At 42.8% G+C, this 17,142-nt stretch overlaps 2 protein-coding genes across 2 annotated transcripts; one reads left to right on the plus strand and one right to left on the minus strand.

Moving 5' to 3' along the window:
• Positions 1 to 218: 218 nt before the first annotated feature.
• LOC311120105 (synaptonemal complex central element protein 3-like) lies at positions 219 to 9,928 on the minus strand. The gene is made up of 4 exons (XM_084194720.1): positions 9,661 to 9,928; positions 1,565 to 1,624; positions 1,065 to 1,173; positions 219 to 812 (listed from the first exon to the last, which is right to left on the minus strand). The coding sequence occupies exons 3-4, from the start codon at positions 1,171 to 1,173 to the stop codon at positions 658 to 660; spliced, it is 264 nt and encodes an 87-aa protein (XP_084050846.1). The 5' UTR covers positions 1,565 to 1,624; positions 9,661 to 9,928; the 3' UTR covers positions 219 to 657.
• On the plus strand, positions 9,066 to 17,137 carry LOC311120106 (MORC family CW-type zinc finger protein 3-like; the record flags this gene model as incomplete). The annotated part of the gene is made up of 11 exons (XM_084194721.1): positions 9,066 to 9,340; positions 9,490 to 9,562; positions 13,851 to 13,983; positions 14,395 to 14,615; positions 14,750 to 14,897; positions 15,271 to 15,433; positions 15,735 to 15,863; positions 16,082 to 16,201; positions 16,442 to 16,545; positions 16,678 to 16,821; positions 17,029 to 17,137. Coding segments are annotated over exons 1-11 (1,383 nt in total), but the record flags the coding sequence as incomplete, so codon positions are not given.
• Between the last annotated feature and the right edge of the window lie 5 nt (positions 17,138 to 17,142).

A 17,142-nucleotide genomic window follows, 5' to 3' on the forward strand; every position in this document is an offset into this window, starting at 1 on the left:
AACTGTTGCATGTTAAGTTAATATTTTTGTTCAGTGTAAATACTACTCTGAAGAATGAGATAAGGCTTACAGTTTCTAAAGTCTTTAAGTACAACGCTACAGTACCATGACTGCTGGGGGTATGACTAGGATGTGACTATCAAGATGTAAAATGTCAACATGTGTATGCACATTTTACCAACTCCTTTTGGCATCCCAATAAACAAGCCAACAGTCAATATTCTCGATTCAAGTTTTATCTTATTATTTGACCAAACAGGCAAACCACAAATTCATAACACAACACTAAAGTTAATTGAACACCCTGTCTTCAGGTACATAACAAACAACCATAATCTACATATAACAGCCTGCTGCTCAGTTTAGACAGCATGCAGTGTGGGGCAGGAGTCATCTATCTCAATCATCTATCTCCTGTGGCTTCTGCTTCTGTCAAAGAGAGAGGCTGCAGATATGGGACTCTAGTCTACATATAACCAACATTGTAGACAAGCATACAGGGCACAGGCTACTATCTTTGGATTAAGGTCAATTTCAGAACATCAGACATTCCCGGTGAATCACAGCCAATCACATTTCTGTCAGTGAGATGGAGGTGGTATGTACAGGTCTGGGACACTCCATCCCCATCACTTGGTTCAGCCCCTGTCCCAGTTCCTATCCCATCCCCTGGTTCAGCTCCTGTTCCCCAGGGGAGCCACAGATGACAGCCCTGCAGCGGAGGAACTCTTCCTCCAGCCGCTGTAGGGAGTCCCCCAGATCAGGACTGGTCCGCTGCACCACCATGTCATAGGCCATCCACGTCAGCTGTACTGGGAAACCAAAGGGGAGATGAAGGACAGGGCTGTTGGTGTCAGTAGTGGGCTGTACTGAGTATGATTTAAAACACAAGGCAGAATTTAGATTTAATGGATGTGTGTAATTCACTTTTCTAAATGTAATAAAAAAAAGGGTGGGTAGTAAATGGAATGGCGGTGGAGAGTTAGGGTTTAGCTACTATTTTCTATCTCAGAATAACAGTAAGTACATCATACAGATGCTCTTAATAAAGTTAGTTACCATACCTGATATATTTTCCACGTCTTCAATCATTCTCTCTAAATCCTTGTTCAACTCCATCATCTCTTCTCCCCAGTCCTCTTGATGGTCGCTGGATGAAGGAGAATCGGCCATCTACAAACCCCATATATTCTCATCAAGATTCGAAATACTAACGTGAACTAATAACGTTAATGCTTCCAACCACACTGTAAATGATTAATGAACGTACCAAAGTGATTGGGATAAATACATATAAGTTATGGACGTGGATAAAGTAGTTTATACATTTTCAAATCCGTTTTATTTTGGTGACATTTGATTGACAGGTTCACGTCGTTAGCTAGCTAAGTAAACTAGCTAACGTTAGCTAGCTGGCTGCAAACCGTTGCTAAAATTTATCCAAACAAATTAAGTCTGTAAGCTTGTCGTATCAATCTTGGTTTAAATAACACAATGTAGAGTACCTTAACAAAATAAGCACCTTATTTATGAATATTTAAAAATGAAGAAAAAAAATACTTACGATGCTCTAGCTGGCGGTCTCTTCCTTTTATCTTGGTTGTTTGTTATCCGAAATTGCGCACTGAGGAACAGATTCGTCATGCCAATGAAGAAAATGTAAATTGAATTGAAATTAAATGAGAGAGAGTAGTGTAGCAAGTGGGGATAGCGTCAATTCCATGGTAAAGGAATTATGCTGAGACGCCGACTTTCTGCTTTAAAATGTATGCAAAAAACCCAACATTGATTTAAAAGTCTAACAAACCATACAACTCTATGCACAATGATTACTTCGAACAATTTACACATTAAAAAAATACATTTTACTGGAAAAACTGTGCAGATATGAAAACGTTGTTAACAAAATTGCTATAAAATCTCCCTCGAATTGTATTCTGTGGAAATTGTTAAAAGTAGTCATTGTGCATAGAGTTCTATGCTTTGTTAAACTTTGAAATTAATGGTTTTTGTTTGGTATACCTTAAAGTGACAAATGAGTCTCAACTTAATTTCGTTACAATGGAATTTCCCAGAGACAAATCGAACCCAGCCTGTCCTGTGCTGGAGCCAATGGCCTTTAATTGATAGGCATTTGAGAGTGGATCATCTCTCATCATAGCCCAAAGAAATTCCTCATTCAGTACTATACGGGTTGTTCAAAAAGCACAAGAAAGAGGATTTCGACCCCCACCATCTCAGATTGTCTGAAATAATGTATGTAGTTAGGAACAGATATGATTAGCATTCCTGAAACATTATTTTGTTTCAATATAATTTGATCTGAGAAATTAAGCTAATTGATTGCACCTAAATTGGCCATTTAAATTTATAGGATTCAGATAATATTCAATGAATATAGTACCCAACGTCTGATTTGGACCAAATGTCTTCCTACCATTGAGTAAGACACAAAGGAATCCTCCCAAAATATAAAAATCACCCATGGACCCCCACACCCCATGCCAATCCCACCCCAACAACCAGTATACAGTATCAGTTGGCTCTCTATGTTTGAGAAGTAGTATGAAGCTGTGGCTTGTAGTATTGCTTCTCCATACTATGCAATGTATTACCCTGTGAATCTGGAGATTTCCCTTTGTTCAGAGAAATTAGTAATTGAAGTTGAATGCATTATTTACCATAAAGTAGGGTGAAAGTACAAGGCTTTGACCACTAGATGCCACTGTTTCTGCTCCTTTGCAACTTTGGGTAGAAAACCAATAGATTTGTCTCATTATGAAAATACACTACATGACCAAAAGTATGTGGACACCTGCTCGTCGAACACCTCATTCCAAAATCATGGGCATTAATATCGAATGTCATTGTATGCTGTAGCGTTAAGATTTCCCTTCACTGGAACTAAGGGGCCTAGCCCAAGCCATGAAAAACAGCCCCAGACCATTATTCCTCCTCCACCAAACTTACAGTTGGCACTAAGCATTTAGGCAGGTAGCGTTCTCCTGGCATCTGCCAAACCCTGATTATTTTCCCACATTTTGTTACGTTACAGCCTTATTCTACTAATGACAAAGCGAAAAAAGGTTTCTAGACATTTTAGCAAATTTATTACAAATAAAAAACAGAAATACCTTATTTACGTATGTATTCAGACCCTTTGCTGTGAGACTCGAAATTGAGCTCAGGTGCATCCTGTTTCCATTGATCATCGTTAAAACGTTTCTACAGCTTGATTGGAGTCCACTTGTGGTAAGTTCAATTGATTCGACATGATTTGGAAAGGCACACACCTTTCTATATAAGGTCCCACAGTTGACAGTGCATGTCAGAGCAAAAACCAAGCCATGAGGTCCAAGAAATTGTCCATAGAGTTCAGAGACAGGATTGTGTCAAGGCACAGATCTGGGGAAGGGTACCAAAACATTTCTGCAGCATTGAAGGTCCCCAAGAACACCGTGGCCTCCATCATTCTTAAATGGAAGAAGTTTGGAACCACCAAGAGACTCTTCCTAGAGCTGGCAGCCCAGCCAAACTGAGCAATCGGGGGAGAAGGGCCTTGGTCAGGGAGGTGACCAAGAACCTGATGGTCACTCTGACAGAGCTCCAGAGTTCCTCTGTGGAGATGGGAGAACCTTCCAGAAGGACAACCATCTCTGCAGCACTCCACCAATCAGGCCTTTATGGTAGAGTGGCCCGATGGAAGCCACTCCTCAGTAAAAGGCACATGACAGCCCACTTGGAGTTTTCCAAAAGCCACCTAAAGGACTCTGACCATGAGAAACAAGATTATCTGGTCTGATGAAACCAAGATTAAACTCTTTGGCCTGAATGCCAAGCGTCACGTCTGGAGGAAACCTGGCACCATCCCTACGGTGAAGCATGATGGTGGCAGCATCATGCTGTGGGGATGTTTTTCAGCAGCAGGGACTGGGAGACAAGTCAGGATCGAGGGAAAGATGAACGGAGCAAAGTACAGAGAGATCCTTGATGAAAACCTGCTCCAGAGCGCTCAGGACCTCAGACTGGGGGGGTGGAGGTTCACCTTTCAACAGCACAACGACCCTAAGCACACAGCCAAGACAATGCAGGAGTGGCTCTGAATGTCGTTGAGTAGCGCAGCCAGACCGGGACTTGAACTTGATTGAACATCTCTGGAGAGACCTGAAAATAGCTGTGCAGCGACGCTCCCCATCAAACCTGACAGAGCTTGAGAGGATCTGCAGAGAAGAATGGGAGAAACTCCCCAAATACAGGTGTGCCAAGCTTGTAGTGTCATACCCAAGAAGACTCGAGGCTGTAATCGCTGCCAAAGGTGCTTCAACAAAGTACTGAGTAAAGGGTCTGAATAGTTATGTCAATGTAATATCTGTTTTTTATTTTTAATAAATTAATTTGTTTTTCTAAACACCTGTTTTTGCTTTGTCATTATGGGGTATTGTGTGTAAATTGATGATGGAAAAAAATAACATTTTAATCCATTTTAGAATAAGGCTGTAACAAAATGTGGAAAAAGTCAAGGGGTCTGAATACTTTCCGACTGCACTGTAACTGTTAGTTACATGCAATATGCTTTGTGGACTTCACCAGACAGAGGTTGCTCTCCGGTTTTGTGATGAAACAAAGGTGGTCGAATTTATTCTGCCAGTGTCTTCTTGTCTCGGCCTTTAGGCCTATATGTCGCAAGGCATATGAACAAACAGGTTTTAGAGCAAACAATGTAATTATCACAACAAATAGGTTGTAATATGGCTTTTCTTTCTGGCTTCCCCATTTATTGTACCCGCTACTGATTGTGTGGTCATCCTCACAGCTCATGCCAGTCCTCCGTGAAAGCAATTCAGTTTATCTATCTCTCTTAGCAACCTATTGCTTCAACCCAACTCTCCTTAAATAGATCAACAAGTGGCCGCACTCTGAGAGGGCTATCCCTATGGTGCAATTCTCATATGAAGACTTTTCCTACAAGCCCAAAACTTTGATGTAAAAATGGTCTAGGGACTAAAATGTTGTGACAACCCTAATAGAACCCAACACCCTTACCATTGCAAAACACTATACAGTGTGTGTTTGGAACTTTTACCATTGAATACCATTTGAGACCATAACATTGAAACCATTAGAACTGCTGTAACCTAAAGCCGCCGGCATACTAGGTTCTGTTTCCTCCTAGCAGAACTCGGCTAGGCAAAGCGAATGTCTGTGCCTCACATACTCCCTTAAAAGACCTTCGCTTGAAAAACAAGAAAAAAAACAGCAATATTACTGTTTGTCCCTATTGAGACGCTGTAGCAAAACGTAGCCAGTATACAGTACACTTCCTAAAAATCAAGAAATCTTTCATTAATGCAGAGGAGGTCTTAGTCATGCAATTTTACATCTAACTAAGGTGTTTTGTGCAGTACTTCTCAAGTGAAAAAATGTGCATGAAAACTAGTCGTCTCTCATTGAATGACAACAAACACTTAATTGAAGAATCCCGTCCACTACTAGGAGTAGTACTGTTGACCAATCAGCAACGAAGGGTAGTAGACTTCGGCTACCGAACTTCGACTTGCCCCAGCAAAAAAAATGGTGTAAGCGAACAGCCGAAAAAGCCCTGCCGAACACCAAAACTAACAAAAGCGTCATATGTCGTCATAATATATGCTCAAACTGTTTTGACTGGGAAGAATGTGTGGTTTGCTTGTTCACCAAGAATGATCTAACAGTAACTAATCCAGACTTTTTTGAAGGGAATAAACCACAGATAAAGCATAAAAGAAGGACAAACTGAATTGCTTTCATGGAGGACTGGCTTGAATTGTGAGGATGACCAAATCTAAGGACAAACTGCATTGCTTTCATGGAGGACTGGCTTGAATTGTGTGGGTGACCAAATCTATTGGTTTTCTACCCAAAGTTGCAAAGGAAATGTTGTGATGTATTTAATAAATACAAGAGACCAGGGCCCGGTTTCCCAAAAGCATAATCTTAAGGCTAAATTCATCGTTAGAACCTTGGATCCTATGGTGTGGTGATATAGCAGGAACAGCGGCATCTAGTGGTCAAAACATGGTACTTTCACACTACTTTATGGTAAATAAAGCAAGTGACTTCAATTACTTATTGAAAAAAACATTACCAGGTTCACAGGGTAATACATTACATAGTATGGAGAAGCAATACTCCAAGCCGCAGCTTCATACTACTTCTCAAACATAGAGAACTGATACTGTATACTGGTTGTTGGGGTTGGATTGGCATGGGGTGTGGGGGTCCGTGGGTGGCTTTTGACCGTTTTTGGGGGATTCCTCATACTCATTGGTAGGAAGAAGTTTGGTCCAAATTGGACGTTGGTGCTATATTTATTGAATATTATCTGAATCCTATAAATTTAAATGGCCAATTTCGGTGCAATCAAATAGCTTAATTTCTCCAAGATCAAATTACATTTCAACAAAATAATGTTTCAGGAATGCCAATCTTACCTGTTTCTAACTACAGAAACAATTTCAGAACAATCTGATAGTGGGTGTCATGGCTTGCTGAAATAACATGGAACAACTTGTAAAGTGCGTTCGGAAAGTACTCAGACCCCCTGACTTTTTCCACATTTTGTTACGCTACAGCCTTATTCTAAAATTGATTAAATTGTATTTTTTTCCTCATCAATCTACACACAATACCCCATAATGATAAAGCAAAAACAGGTTTTTAGAAAAACGACGGAAATATCACATTTACATAAGTATCCAGACCCTTTACTCAGTACTTTATTGAAGCACCATTGGCAGCGATTACAGCCTTGAGTCTTGGGTATAACGCTACAAGCTTGGCACACCTTATTTGGGGAGTTTCTCCCATTCTTCTCTGTCAGGTTGGATGGGGAGCGTTGCTGCACAGCTATTTTCAGGTCTCTCCAGAGATGTAAGATCGGGTTCAAGTCCGGGCTCTGGCTGGGCCACTCAAGGACATTCAGAGACTTGTCCCAAAGCCACTCCTGCGTTGTCTTGGCTGAGTGCTTAGGGTCGTTGTCCTGTTGGAAGGTGAACCTTCACCCCAGTCTGAGGTCCTGAGCGCTCTGGAGCAGGTTTTCATCAAGGATCTCTCTGTACTTTGCTCCGTTCATCTTTTCCTCGATCCTGACTAGTCTCCCAGTCCCTGCTGCCGAAAAACATCCCCACAGCATGATGCTGCCACCACCATGCTTCACCGTAGGGATGGTGCCAGGTTTCCTCCAGACGTGACGCTTGGCATTCAGGCCAAAGAGTTCAATCTTGGTTTCATCAGACCAGAGAATCTTGTTTCTCATGGTCTGAGTCCTTTAGGTGCCTTTCGGCAATCTCAAAGTGGGCTGTCATGTGCCTTTTACTGAGGAGTGGCTTCCGTCTGGCCACTCTACCATAAAGGCCTGATTGGTGGAGTGCTGCAGAGATGGTTGTCCTTCTGGAAGGTTCTCCCATCTCCACAGAGGAACTCTGGAGCTCTGTCAGAGTGACCATCAGGTTCTTGGTCACCTCCCTGACCAAGGCCCTTCTCCCCCGATTGCTCAGTTTGGCTGGGCTGCCAGCTCTAGGAAGAGTCTCTTGGTGGTTCCAAACTTCTTCCATTTAAGAATGATGGAGGCCACGGTGTTCTTGGGGACCTTCAATGCTGCAGAAATGTTTTGGTACCCTTCCCCAGATCTGTGCCTTGACACAATCCTGTCTCTGAACTCTATGGACAATTTCTTGGACCTCATGGCTTGGTTTTTGCTCTGACATGCACTGTCAACTGTGGGAGCTTATATAGACAGGTGTGTGCCTTTACAAATCATGTCCAATCAATTGAATTTACCACAGGTGGACTCCAATCAAGTTGGAGACACATCTCAAGGATGATCAATGGAAACAGGATGCACCTGAGCTCAATTTCGAGTCTCATAGCAAAGGGTCTGAATACTTATGTATATAAGGTATTTCTGTTTTTTATAAATTTGCAACAACAAAAAAATCGACAACCTGTTTTCGCTTTGTCATTATGGGGTATTGTGTGTAGATTGATGAGGAAAAACGTTTATTTAATCAATTTTAGAATAAGGCTGTACTGTAACAAAATGTGGAAAAAGGGAAGGGGTCTGAATACTTTCCGAATGCACTGTATATGAAATTGCCCAATGTTTTAATGTCTGTCGAACAGTTATTCCATTAAATGTGACATATTTAGGCCTTGCTGCTATTATTTTCGATGTGATCGTTTTATCCAGAGACCCTGCTTTTTCAAGGACCCTCTGAAAGTTATCTGAGGCCCCTGGGGGTCCTATAGGCCCACTTTATTATTATTATTATTATTATTATTATTATTATTATTATTATTATTATTATTATTATTATTATTATTATTATTATTATTATTATTATGTGAATCACAACCCTCCGTGTAGCTCAGTTGGTAGAGCATGGCGCTTGCAACGCCAGGGTTGTGGGTTCGTTTCCCACGTGGGCCAGTATGAAAAAAATAATAATGCACTCACTAACTGTAAGTCGCTCTGGATAAGAGCGTCTGCTAAATGACTAAAATGTAAATGGCCTGGACTAGAGGAAGTTGTTTGTATGGCTGAATGGTGCAACATTCTGTGGTCTGTTTCAATACCCAGGAGATAAGATCAAGGTGAAGGTTCAATGTGCACTAGACAAGAACACACAGCCCTGCTTTTGTTTGTCCGAACCAAACTCACCTCTATTTTAAAAAAGGCAGATAAATAAGCTAGTTATGTGCGCACTAGGTTCGTATTGTGCTATGAGTTTTAGACCACAGCAGTTTTAGACCACAGCAGCACTTACTACTTTGGCACTCATTGTCGATAGAAGTTGTTATTCTGCGAAACGGCGGCCACCGAAGGCTTCTCTGTAATTTGAAACCATAGGTCTAAAACACCAGAATAGCAGGTGCACCACCTTGGAAGTCCCCCGGGGGTTAGCAGTGTGGTTACGGTTAGGGGTTTGTTCAAAATAAAAAAATAATTTAAAAAAATAGAAATGGGCGGGGTTTATGACTTTGCATCTGTTCAGCCCCGGGTGGCCTGAACAGATGCCGCGTGTATGTACTAGTCGGAACTAGGAAACTGGCATTTCCGACTTGCTATCTGGTTGAACGCGGCACTTGTATAACTAGCTACAACCAGTTAGCAAGTCGGACATTTCAGAGTTCCGACTAGTACGTGAATGCGGCAAGACAGACCTTTGCGCGCCGCCTGTCTCTACGTAGGTCACAGAGTTTAAACTCTGTACTGTCTTTGACGTCGGTGTCGTTGGCCTGCAAGTGGCTTTAACTGTAAAACATGGCGAGGCTTAGCGAGCATGGGATTCGTCTCAGTTCCGTATGTATTTTTAAAATAAGTTATTTACTGTACAGAAAACGGGTTATAAGCTATTGCATTTGTATTCGTTCTTATAGGCTAGATAGGTTGTTGACGTTTTGTTTTTATTATAAAGGAAAATACTAAATATCGAAGTTGTTTTTTTGCAGATGAGTCCGTCCTTCCTGAATAGTAATTCAACAAGTCATACGTGGCCTTTCAGCGCAGTTGCAGAACTAATAGGTAACAACAGAAAACTTTCATTTTGATACTTTCTGTGTTTTCATTTCCCCTTCTGCTGAAGACAGGAACGTTGCAAATGTTTGTGTGTAAAAACTTACTGGTGGCATGGCTTCCGCGTAATAAAATACAATAGACGCCTTGTCTGGGTCTGTGGTGAGCTCTCTTCATCGACAGTCTGTCATCCACCTGTTAATTTCTCATCGCAATATGTGTCACATATACTTAACTTTAGTTATACTTAAGTTATAAAATGTAAATATAATCAAGTGAAGTGCCATAACTTACAGAGGAGAAAAAGTTCTGCATACAGTAACTTTGACATGACGTCAGGCATGCATAAAATATTTTCATCAACGCAGTAACACCACTTGCAATGTGCGTAAAATATGTTTTATATTCATGTCTGTTTTTTATCTAAATTCGGTAGATATGTTTCAACCAATCAGCGCTGAGAAGGCTCCACTCTGTGCATGATCATTGGTTGGAATAGACCAGTTGGTTCGTGCCGTGTGCATTGTCTGTTGGTCACCTTCAAATTTGTAGTAGCCTGCGATTTGCATACTTGGAATAACCCGAGTGCGGTGCACCCTGGAGACTTGCATTTGGTTAAGCAACGCAGTGCTTGACTTGGGCAGGAAGTCACCGTAGCTGAGTACCAGCATCTCAAATGTTCTACTGCTTGAGCTGGTCGCCTTAGAATATTAGCTCAAAAGTATTGTGGAGCTCCTGCACCTGAATATAAACAGTACCGGCACCCAACATGTGTACCTGCACCTATTTTAGTCAAGCACTGAATATACATACTGGGTGTGTTTTGAGCAAATCAATTTTGTCAAGGGTGTGTTTTGAGCAAATCACTTTTGTCAAGGCGATGGTCACTACCTTCCAAAGTGTGTTGCATTATGGGGATACAAATAGTCTGACTTGTACCTACATGATGACTGCATGGACTTGACAAAAACCATGTGATCAATGGTCATGAAGTTTTGTCTGCAGTCGCCTGCAAATTTCTGCAGTTGCTCTTAACCAACTTCATCCTGCAGCCATCACCTGAATTGTGGGAGGCAATTGTCAACTAATCATTAGGGTGTTTTTGTTTGACCCACACAAACGTGACCAAAGAAGTGACTAAAACAGGAACTAACTTTGCTACGATTCATGTATAGTTGAATGTGATATTTGAGGCTCTCTTTCACCAATTTATAGTACAATGTACACACCTATATTTACTGCTTTTGAGTGTGTGATATGGGGATTGGTGACGTGTTTATTTTGACATTACAAAGAAGCTTTTAGAAACCACAGCAACACTGCCATGTTGCACCGAGCCTTCCTGTTGCAAAACCACATCCTTGTCCGACTTTAGGCTGTCCCAGATGCACCTCCCCCGACTTCACTCGTCCACTCAAAACAAGCCCATTGTGTTGTAACTTTGATTAAAGGCCCAATGCAGCTGTTTTATATCAATATCAAATCATTTCTGGGTAACAATTAAGTACCTTACTGTAACAGATTTCCATTCAAATGGGCAAAAATAGCTTTTTAGCAAAAAACTATTTCTCAAGCAAGAATTTTGCAAGGACTGTCTGGGAGTGGTCTGAGTGGGGAGAGAACTGAACTAACTGTTATTGGCAGAGAGGTTTGGAGCTCTCTTTGTTATTGGTCTATTAACCAATTTACCGCATGGTGATGTTTCAAGTACAGTGAAATGCATTTCTTGCAAACTCAAAACCCAACAATGCAATAATCAATAACAATGTAATACTAGAAGAAGAAAAAAAACACGAGAAATAAGAAGAAATATGAAGAACACAATAAGTAAGTAAGCATACTATATACAGGGTCAGTTCCAATACCATATTTACATGTGCAGGGATACTGGAGTGATGGAGGTAAGGTGACTATGCGACAAGTAGCCTAGCGGTTAAGAGCATTGGGCCAGTAACCGAAAGGTTGCTGGTTCGAATCCCCGAGCCGACTAGGTGAAAAATCTGTTGATGTGCCCTTGAGCAAGGCGCTTAACCCTAATCGCTCCTGTAGGTCGCTCTGGATAAGAGCATCTTCTAAATGTCAAATGTGAATAGGCAACAGGATATAATATAAACAGAGTAGCAGCAGCTTGTATGTGAGTGGGTGTACGTGTGTGTAGAATCAGTATAAATGTATGTGCACAATATGAGTGAGTGTGATTGTGTAGGGCCCTGTGAGTGTGCATAGAGAGTGCAAAAACAAAAGGTCAATAAAGATACAAGGTTAACGCAAGTCTGTGTAGCTATTTTGTTAGCTATTTATCAGTCTTAGCTATTTTGTTAGCTATTTATCAGTCTTATTGCTTGGGATATAAGCTATTCAAGAGCCTGTTGGTGCCAGACTTGATGCACCGGTATCGCTTGCCGTGCAGAAACAAAGAGAATAGTCTATGGTTCGTGTGGTTGGAGTCTTTAATGATTTTCCTGGCCTTCCTACCACACCGCCTGATATAGATGTCTTGGATGGCAGGGAGCTCGGCCCCAGTGATGTACTGGGCTGTCCGCACCACCCTCTGTAGCACCATGCAATCGAGGGCGGTGCTATTGCCATACCAGGCAGTGATGCAGCCAGTCAATATTCTCTCAATGGTACAGCTGTAGAACCTTTTCAGGATTTGAGGGCCCATGCCAAACTTTTTCAACTTCCTGAGGGGGAAGAGGCACTGTCGCGCCTTCTTCACGACTGCGTGTGTGTGTTTGGACCATTTTAAGTCTTTAGTGATTTGGACACCGAGGACTTTGAAGCTCTCGACCTGCCCGTTTCCTGTAGTCTACGATCAGCTCCTTGGTCTTGCTGATGTTGAGGGAGAGGTTGTTGCTCCGGCACCACACTGCCAGGTCACTGACCTCCTCCCTATAGGCTGTCTCATCGTCGCCGGTGATCAGGCCTACCACCATTGTGTTGTCAGCAAAGTTGATGATGGTGTTGCAGTCGTGGGTTACAGCAAATACAGGAGGGGACTAAGCACACACCCCTGTGTTGAGGGTCAGCGTGGCAGAGGTGATGTTGCCTACTCTCACCACCTGGGATCGACCCGTCAAGAAGTCCAGGATCCAGTTGCAGAGGGAGGTGTTCAGACCCAGAGTCCTAAGCTTGGTGACAAGCTTGGAGGGGACAATGGTGTTGAATGCTGAGCTGTAGTCAATGAACAGCATTCTCACATACTGTAGGTATTCCTCTTATCTAGGTGGGTGAGGGCAGTGTGGAAAGCAATTGAGATTGCGTCATCTATGGATCTGTTGGGGCAGTATTCAAATTGGAGTGGGTCTAGGGTGTCTGGGATGATGGAGGTAATGTGTGCCATAACCAGCCTCTCAAAGCACTTCCTGATTACAGAAATGTAGTCATTGTGGCATTAAGCCTTAGAGTTCTTGGGGAAAGGAATGATGGTGGTCATCTTAAAACGTGGGGATTACAGACTGGGACAAGGAGAGGTTGAAAATGACAGTGAATATGCCTGCCAGCTGTTCCACGCATGCTCTGAGAACACGCCCTGGAATACCGCCGGGCCTTGCGGGTGTTGACCTGATTTAAAGACCTTTCTCACGTCTGCCTCGGAGAGTGAGATCACTCAATCCTCTGGGTCGGTGACGGCCCTCACACAATGTTGTTGTCAAAGCGTGCATAAAATGCATTGAGTTCGTCTGGTAAGAGGCATCGTTGGGCAGATCATGGTTGGATCTTCCTTTTTAATCCGTAATGGACTAGCCCCTGCCACATGCGGCGGGCGTTGAAGCCTGTGTAATATGATTCCAGCTTATTCCTATATGTCACCATGGAAAGCCGAAACTCCCACCCATACAAACTTGCTGATTAGAAGGTCCTGTGTAGATTGTATTTTCGACCAGCAACTATCAAGAAATAACACTGATCAAATTTGTTAACACTTTTACAGTGTTAGTTTCATTAGCTGTTGTACAATATGATATAAAACACAGGAAAAATATAATTTTGACTGCACAGGGCCTTTTAAGAATAGAATAGATAGCAGTTCACCTACTTCACACCATCTGATAGGCTATACTATCCAGAAGGGTTTCCTAAACTGGGTCCTGCAACACTTTTACATAATGCACACCCATGCTTCAGGATAAGTTGGTGAACTGATTTTAATAATTACAGTACACCCATGTCTAGACAGCGTTACTGTGAAGCACTGTGTGACTTTTACAACTTGTTCTACAACAGTTTTTCATGTAGAAAGGGCTTTATAGATGCATTTAATGATTGATTGACTGAGTGACTTTGTGCTGTGTAGATAATGCATCAGACCCGGGCGTGACAGCCAGGCAGATCTGGATAGATGTGGTGGAGGAGCAGCAGCAGCTTTGTCTGGCCTTCACTGACAACGGCAGCGGTATGACCCCCAGCAAACTGCACAAGATGCTCAGGTGAGAAACACACACACATATGTACGGTTGGCTACACACACACACACACTGCTGTTTGATCATCCATGTTGCAGCCTCTACACACATACACACACACACACACACACTGCTATGTGAACTGTTATACTGTAATAACCATACATAAACCACAGAGATGAGTTACTAACACATAGCGGTCCATTTTGTCTTTTTTCACACCCTTCTTTTCTCTCACTCACGCCTACTCTCCCTCTCTCTCTCTCTCACATAAACACATGTGAACACACACACAGTCATTCTCTTTCTCCTCACACACATACACACACACACACACACATCCTACACACAAACTATCTTTCTGCACACCAATACAGACACACCTCTCCAACTAACGTTGCAATCTCACCCCACTCTTTCTCTTTGTCTGTTCAGTTTTGGTTTCACAGAGAAAGGTTCTGGTAAGGGCAGCCACCTGGCCATCGGTGTCTATGGAAACGGCTTTAAGTCTGGCTCCATGCGTCTGGGTCGTGACGCTCTGATCTTCACTAAGAACGGAGGCTGTCTGACTGTCGGCATGCTGTCTCAGAGCTACCTACAGGCTATAAAGGCACAGGCTGTCATCGTCCCCATAGTGCCCTTCAACCAACAGACCAATATCCTTACACACACACACAGAGAGAGAGAGAGAGAGAGAGAGAGAGAATGTGTGTATGTGAAAAAGTGTGTGTGTGCGTCCGTGTGCTTGCCTGTGTGTGCATCCTGGTTGCTCTCCTTAACTATGTCTTACAGGTGCTGGTAGTGACTGAGGACTCTGAGGCCAGTCTGAATGCCATCCTGACCCACTCTCTGATCCACACCCAGCAGGAGCTGCTGAAGCACTTTGACTCCATCCTCTCCAAGAAGGGCACCAAGATCCTCATCTGGAACATACGCAGGTCAGGATGCACACACCCATGTAACAGGTGTGAAATGGCTAGATAGTTAGCGGTGCGCGCTAGTAGCGTTTCCATCGGTGACATCACTCGCTCTGAGACCTTGGAGTAGTTGTTTCCCTTGCAGCTTTTGTGGAGCAATGGGTAATGATGCTCTGAGGGTGACCGCTCCAAGCCCAGGTTAGGGCGAGAAGAGGGGCGGAAGCAAAACTGTTACACACACATTCTGCTTATTTTTTTGTAATGACACAGTATTGGGTATCATCTCTGAAAGCAGAAGGGATCAGTAATTAAAGATGAATTGCAGATAAGTATTTTATCATTCTATGAAGAAGGAAGCTGACATGAGTAATGAGTTCTACAATATCACATACAGGAACAAAGATGGTAAGCCGGAGCTGGATTTTGAGACAGATGAGTTTGACATCCGGATGCCAGAGATCCACTCAGAGGAGACCAAGACTAGAGGCAAGAAGAAGAGCTTCCCTGGACCGCAGAGGACTGACCACACTATCCCAGAGATGGACTATTCCCTGAGAGTGAGTGATACAAAAAAAAAGATTAGTGGATGGAGTTAGGTGTTACAATGAGTGAGTGATGAGAGACAGGTTAGGATGGTTAAGAGAAAGTAAATTGTCAACTTTTCAGTCACTTTGCAACTCTATTCACCAGAAGATTGTGACCTTGAATGTAGCATAGCCATACAGGGTGATAAAGGAAGGTGAGAAGGTTTGATGGTTTGAATAGGATTCTGAACAGGAAGTCCCCTCCTCACACGTCTATAAAGTATCATTCATTCACACCTTTTCTTTCTGTCACACTCTCTCACTTTCCACACAGGCCTACCTCAGCATCTTGTACCTGAAGCCTCGGACTCAGATCATCCTGCGACAGAAGAAGGTTCAGACCAAGCTGGTTGCCAAGAGCCTGTCGCAGATCGAGAACGACGTTTATAAACCCCAATTCAATGTATCCTTCTGTAGCACTAGAATCTGTTTGTCCAATCATTTCTATCCCAAAACGAATCTTGTGTTTATCAAAGTCTTATGTAAGTAATAGAACCTAACCTCAACCTTAAGCTAACTTAACTTACATATCGACGATGCGAAGTACTGTGGTCACTTGTACAGGCTTCAGTCTCGGTGTATGCCCAGAAAACGTAACTTAACCTTAACCATTTCAATCAGAAAGACAGGGTTAAGGTCACCTTTGGGTTCAACCGTAAAAACAAAGACCACTATGGTATCATGATGTACCACAAGAACCGCCTCATCAAGTCCTATGAGAAAGTTGGCTACCAGATCAAGGTACAGATTAATTAAAGACTGTAATGTTGAGTTTATCTGTCAACAGCTGGGGCCACAAACACATATTGCATGAGGGTTTGGTGTGATAGTTATAGACAATACTGTGCTCTCTCTCTTCAATCCTCTCCCTCTAAATCTCTCACTCCTATATTTACCGCACTCTCTCTCCACCTCTCCCTCTACTTTTCCTTTACCTCTATTTCTCTCTCTTCTTCTTTTTTCTTCCTCTCCCTGTTTCAGTCGTCAGGTCAGAGGGCAGGGGTCGGGGTTATTGGGGTCATTGAGTGCAACTTCCTGAAGCCGGCTCACAACAAGCAAGACTTTGAATACACCAAAGAGTACAGGTACAGCACACACTTATACACATAAATTAATCTGTATTATCATGAATCAGATGAGCAGATTATCAGGTTTACATGCTATTTTTAGTTCTGGATGGGAACCTCCTCGCTGTATTTGTGTGGTTTGAAACACAGGCTGACCCTGTCTTCCCTGGGGCTGAAGCTCAACGACTACTGGAATGAGATGATGGAGAAAAGGGCGAGAGAACGAGAGTTCCTGGCAGCGGAGAAGAGGAATGAGGAGGAAGATTCGGATGAGGAGGAGGAGGAAGTGGAGGAGTGAGTTTTTATGTTTGTCTTTAGGTTGACTTATGTTGGATGATTAATGGTACAGAGTGTCAAAACTTTCCATGACATCACAGTGCGAGTACTGGGCTAACATGGATGGCTCGTGGTGAAGTAAGAGGAAATGAAAAGTGTGTGTTTAACTTGTGTGCCTATAACAAAATGTGCCGTGTGTGTGCATGTGTTTGTACATGTGTGTAGGAGTCCAGTGTGGCTGCAGTGTGAGGACTGTCTGAAGTGGAGGCGTGTCCCAGAAGGGCATTACAGCTCTACTCCAGAACACTGGAACTGCAGCCAGAACCCCAACACCATGCT

Source organism: Coregonus lavaretus (genome assembly GCF_964263955.1).
Source record: "Coregonus lavaretus genome assembly, contig: HAP1_SCAFFOLD_3791, whole genome shotgun sequence".
Lineage (NCBI taxonomy): Eukaryota > Metazoa > Chordata > Actinopteri > Salmoniformes > Salmonidae > Coregonus > Coregonus lavaretus.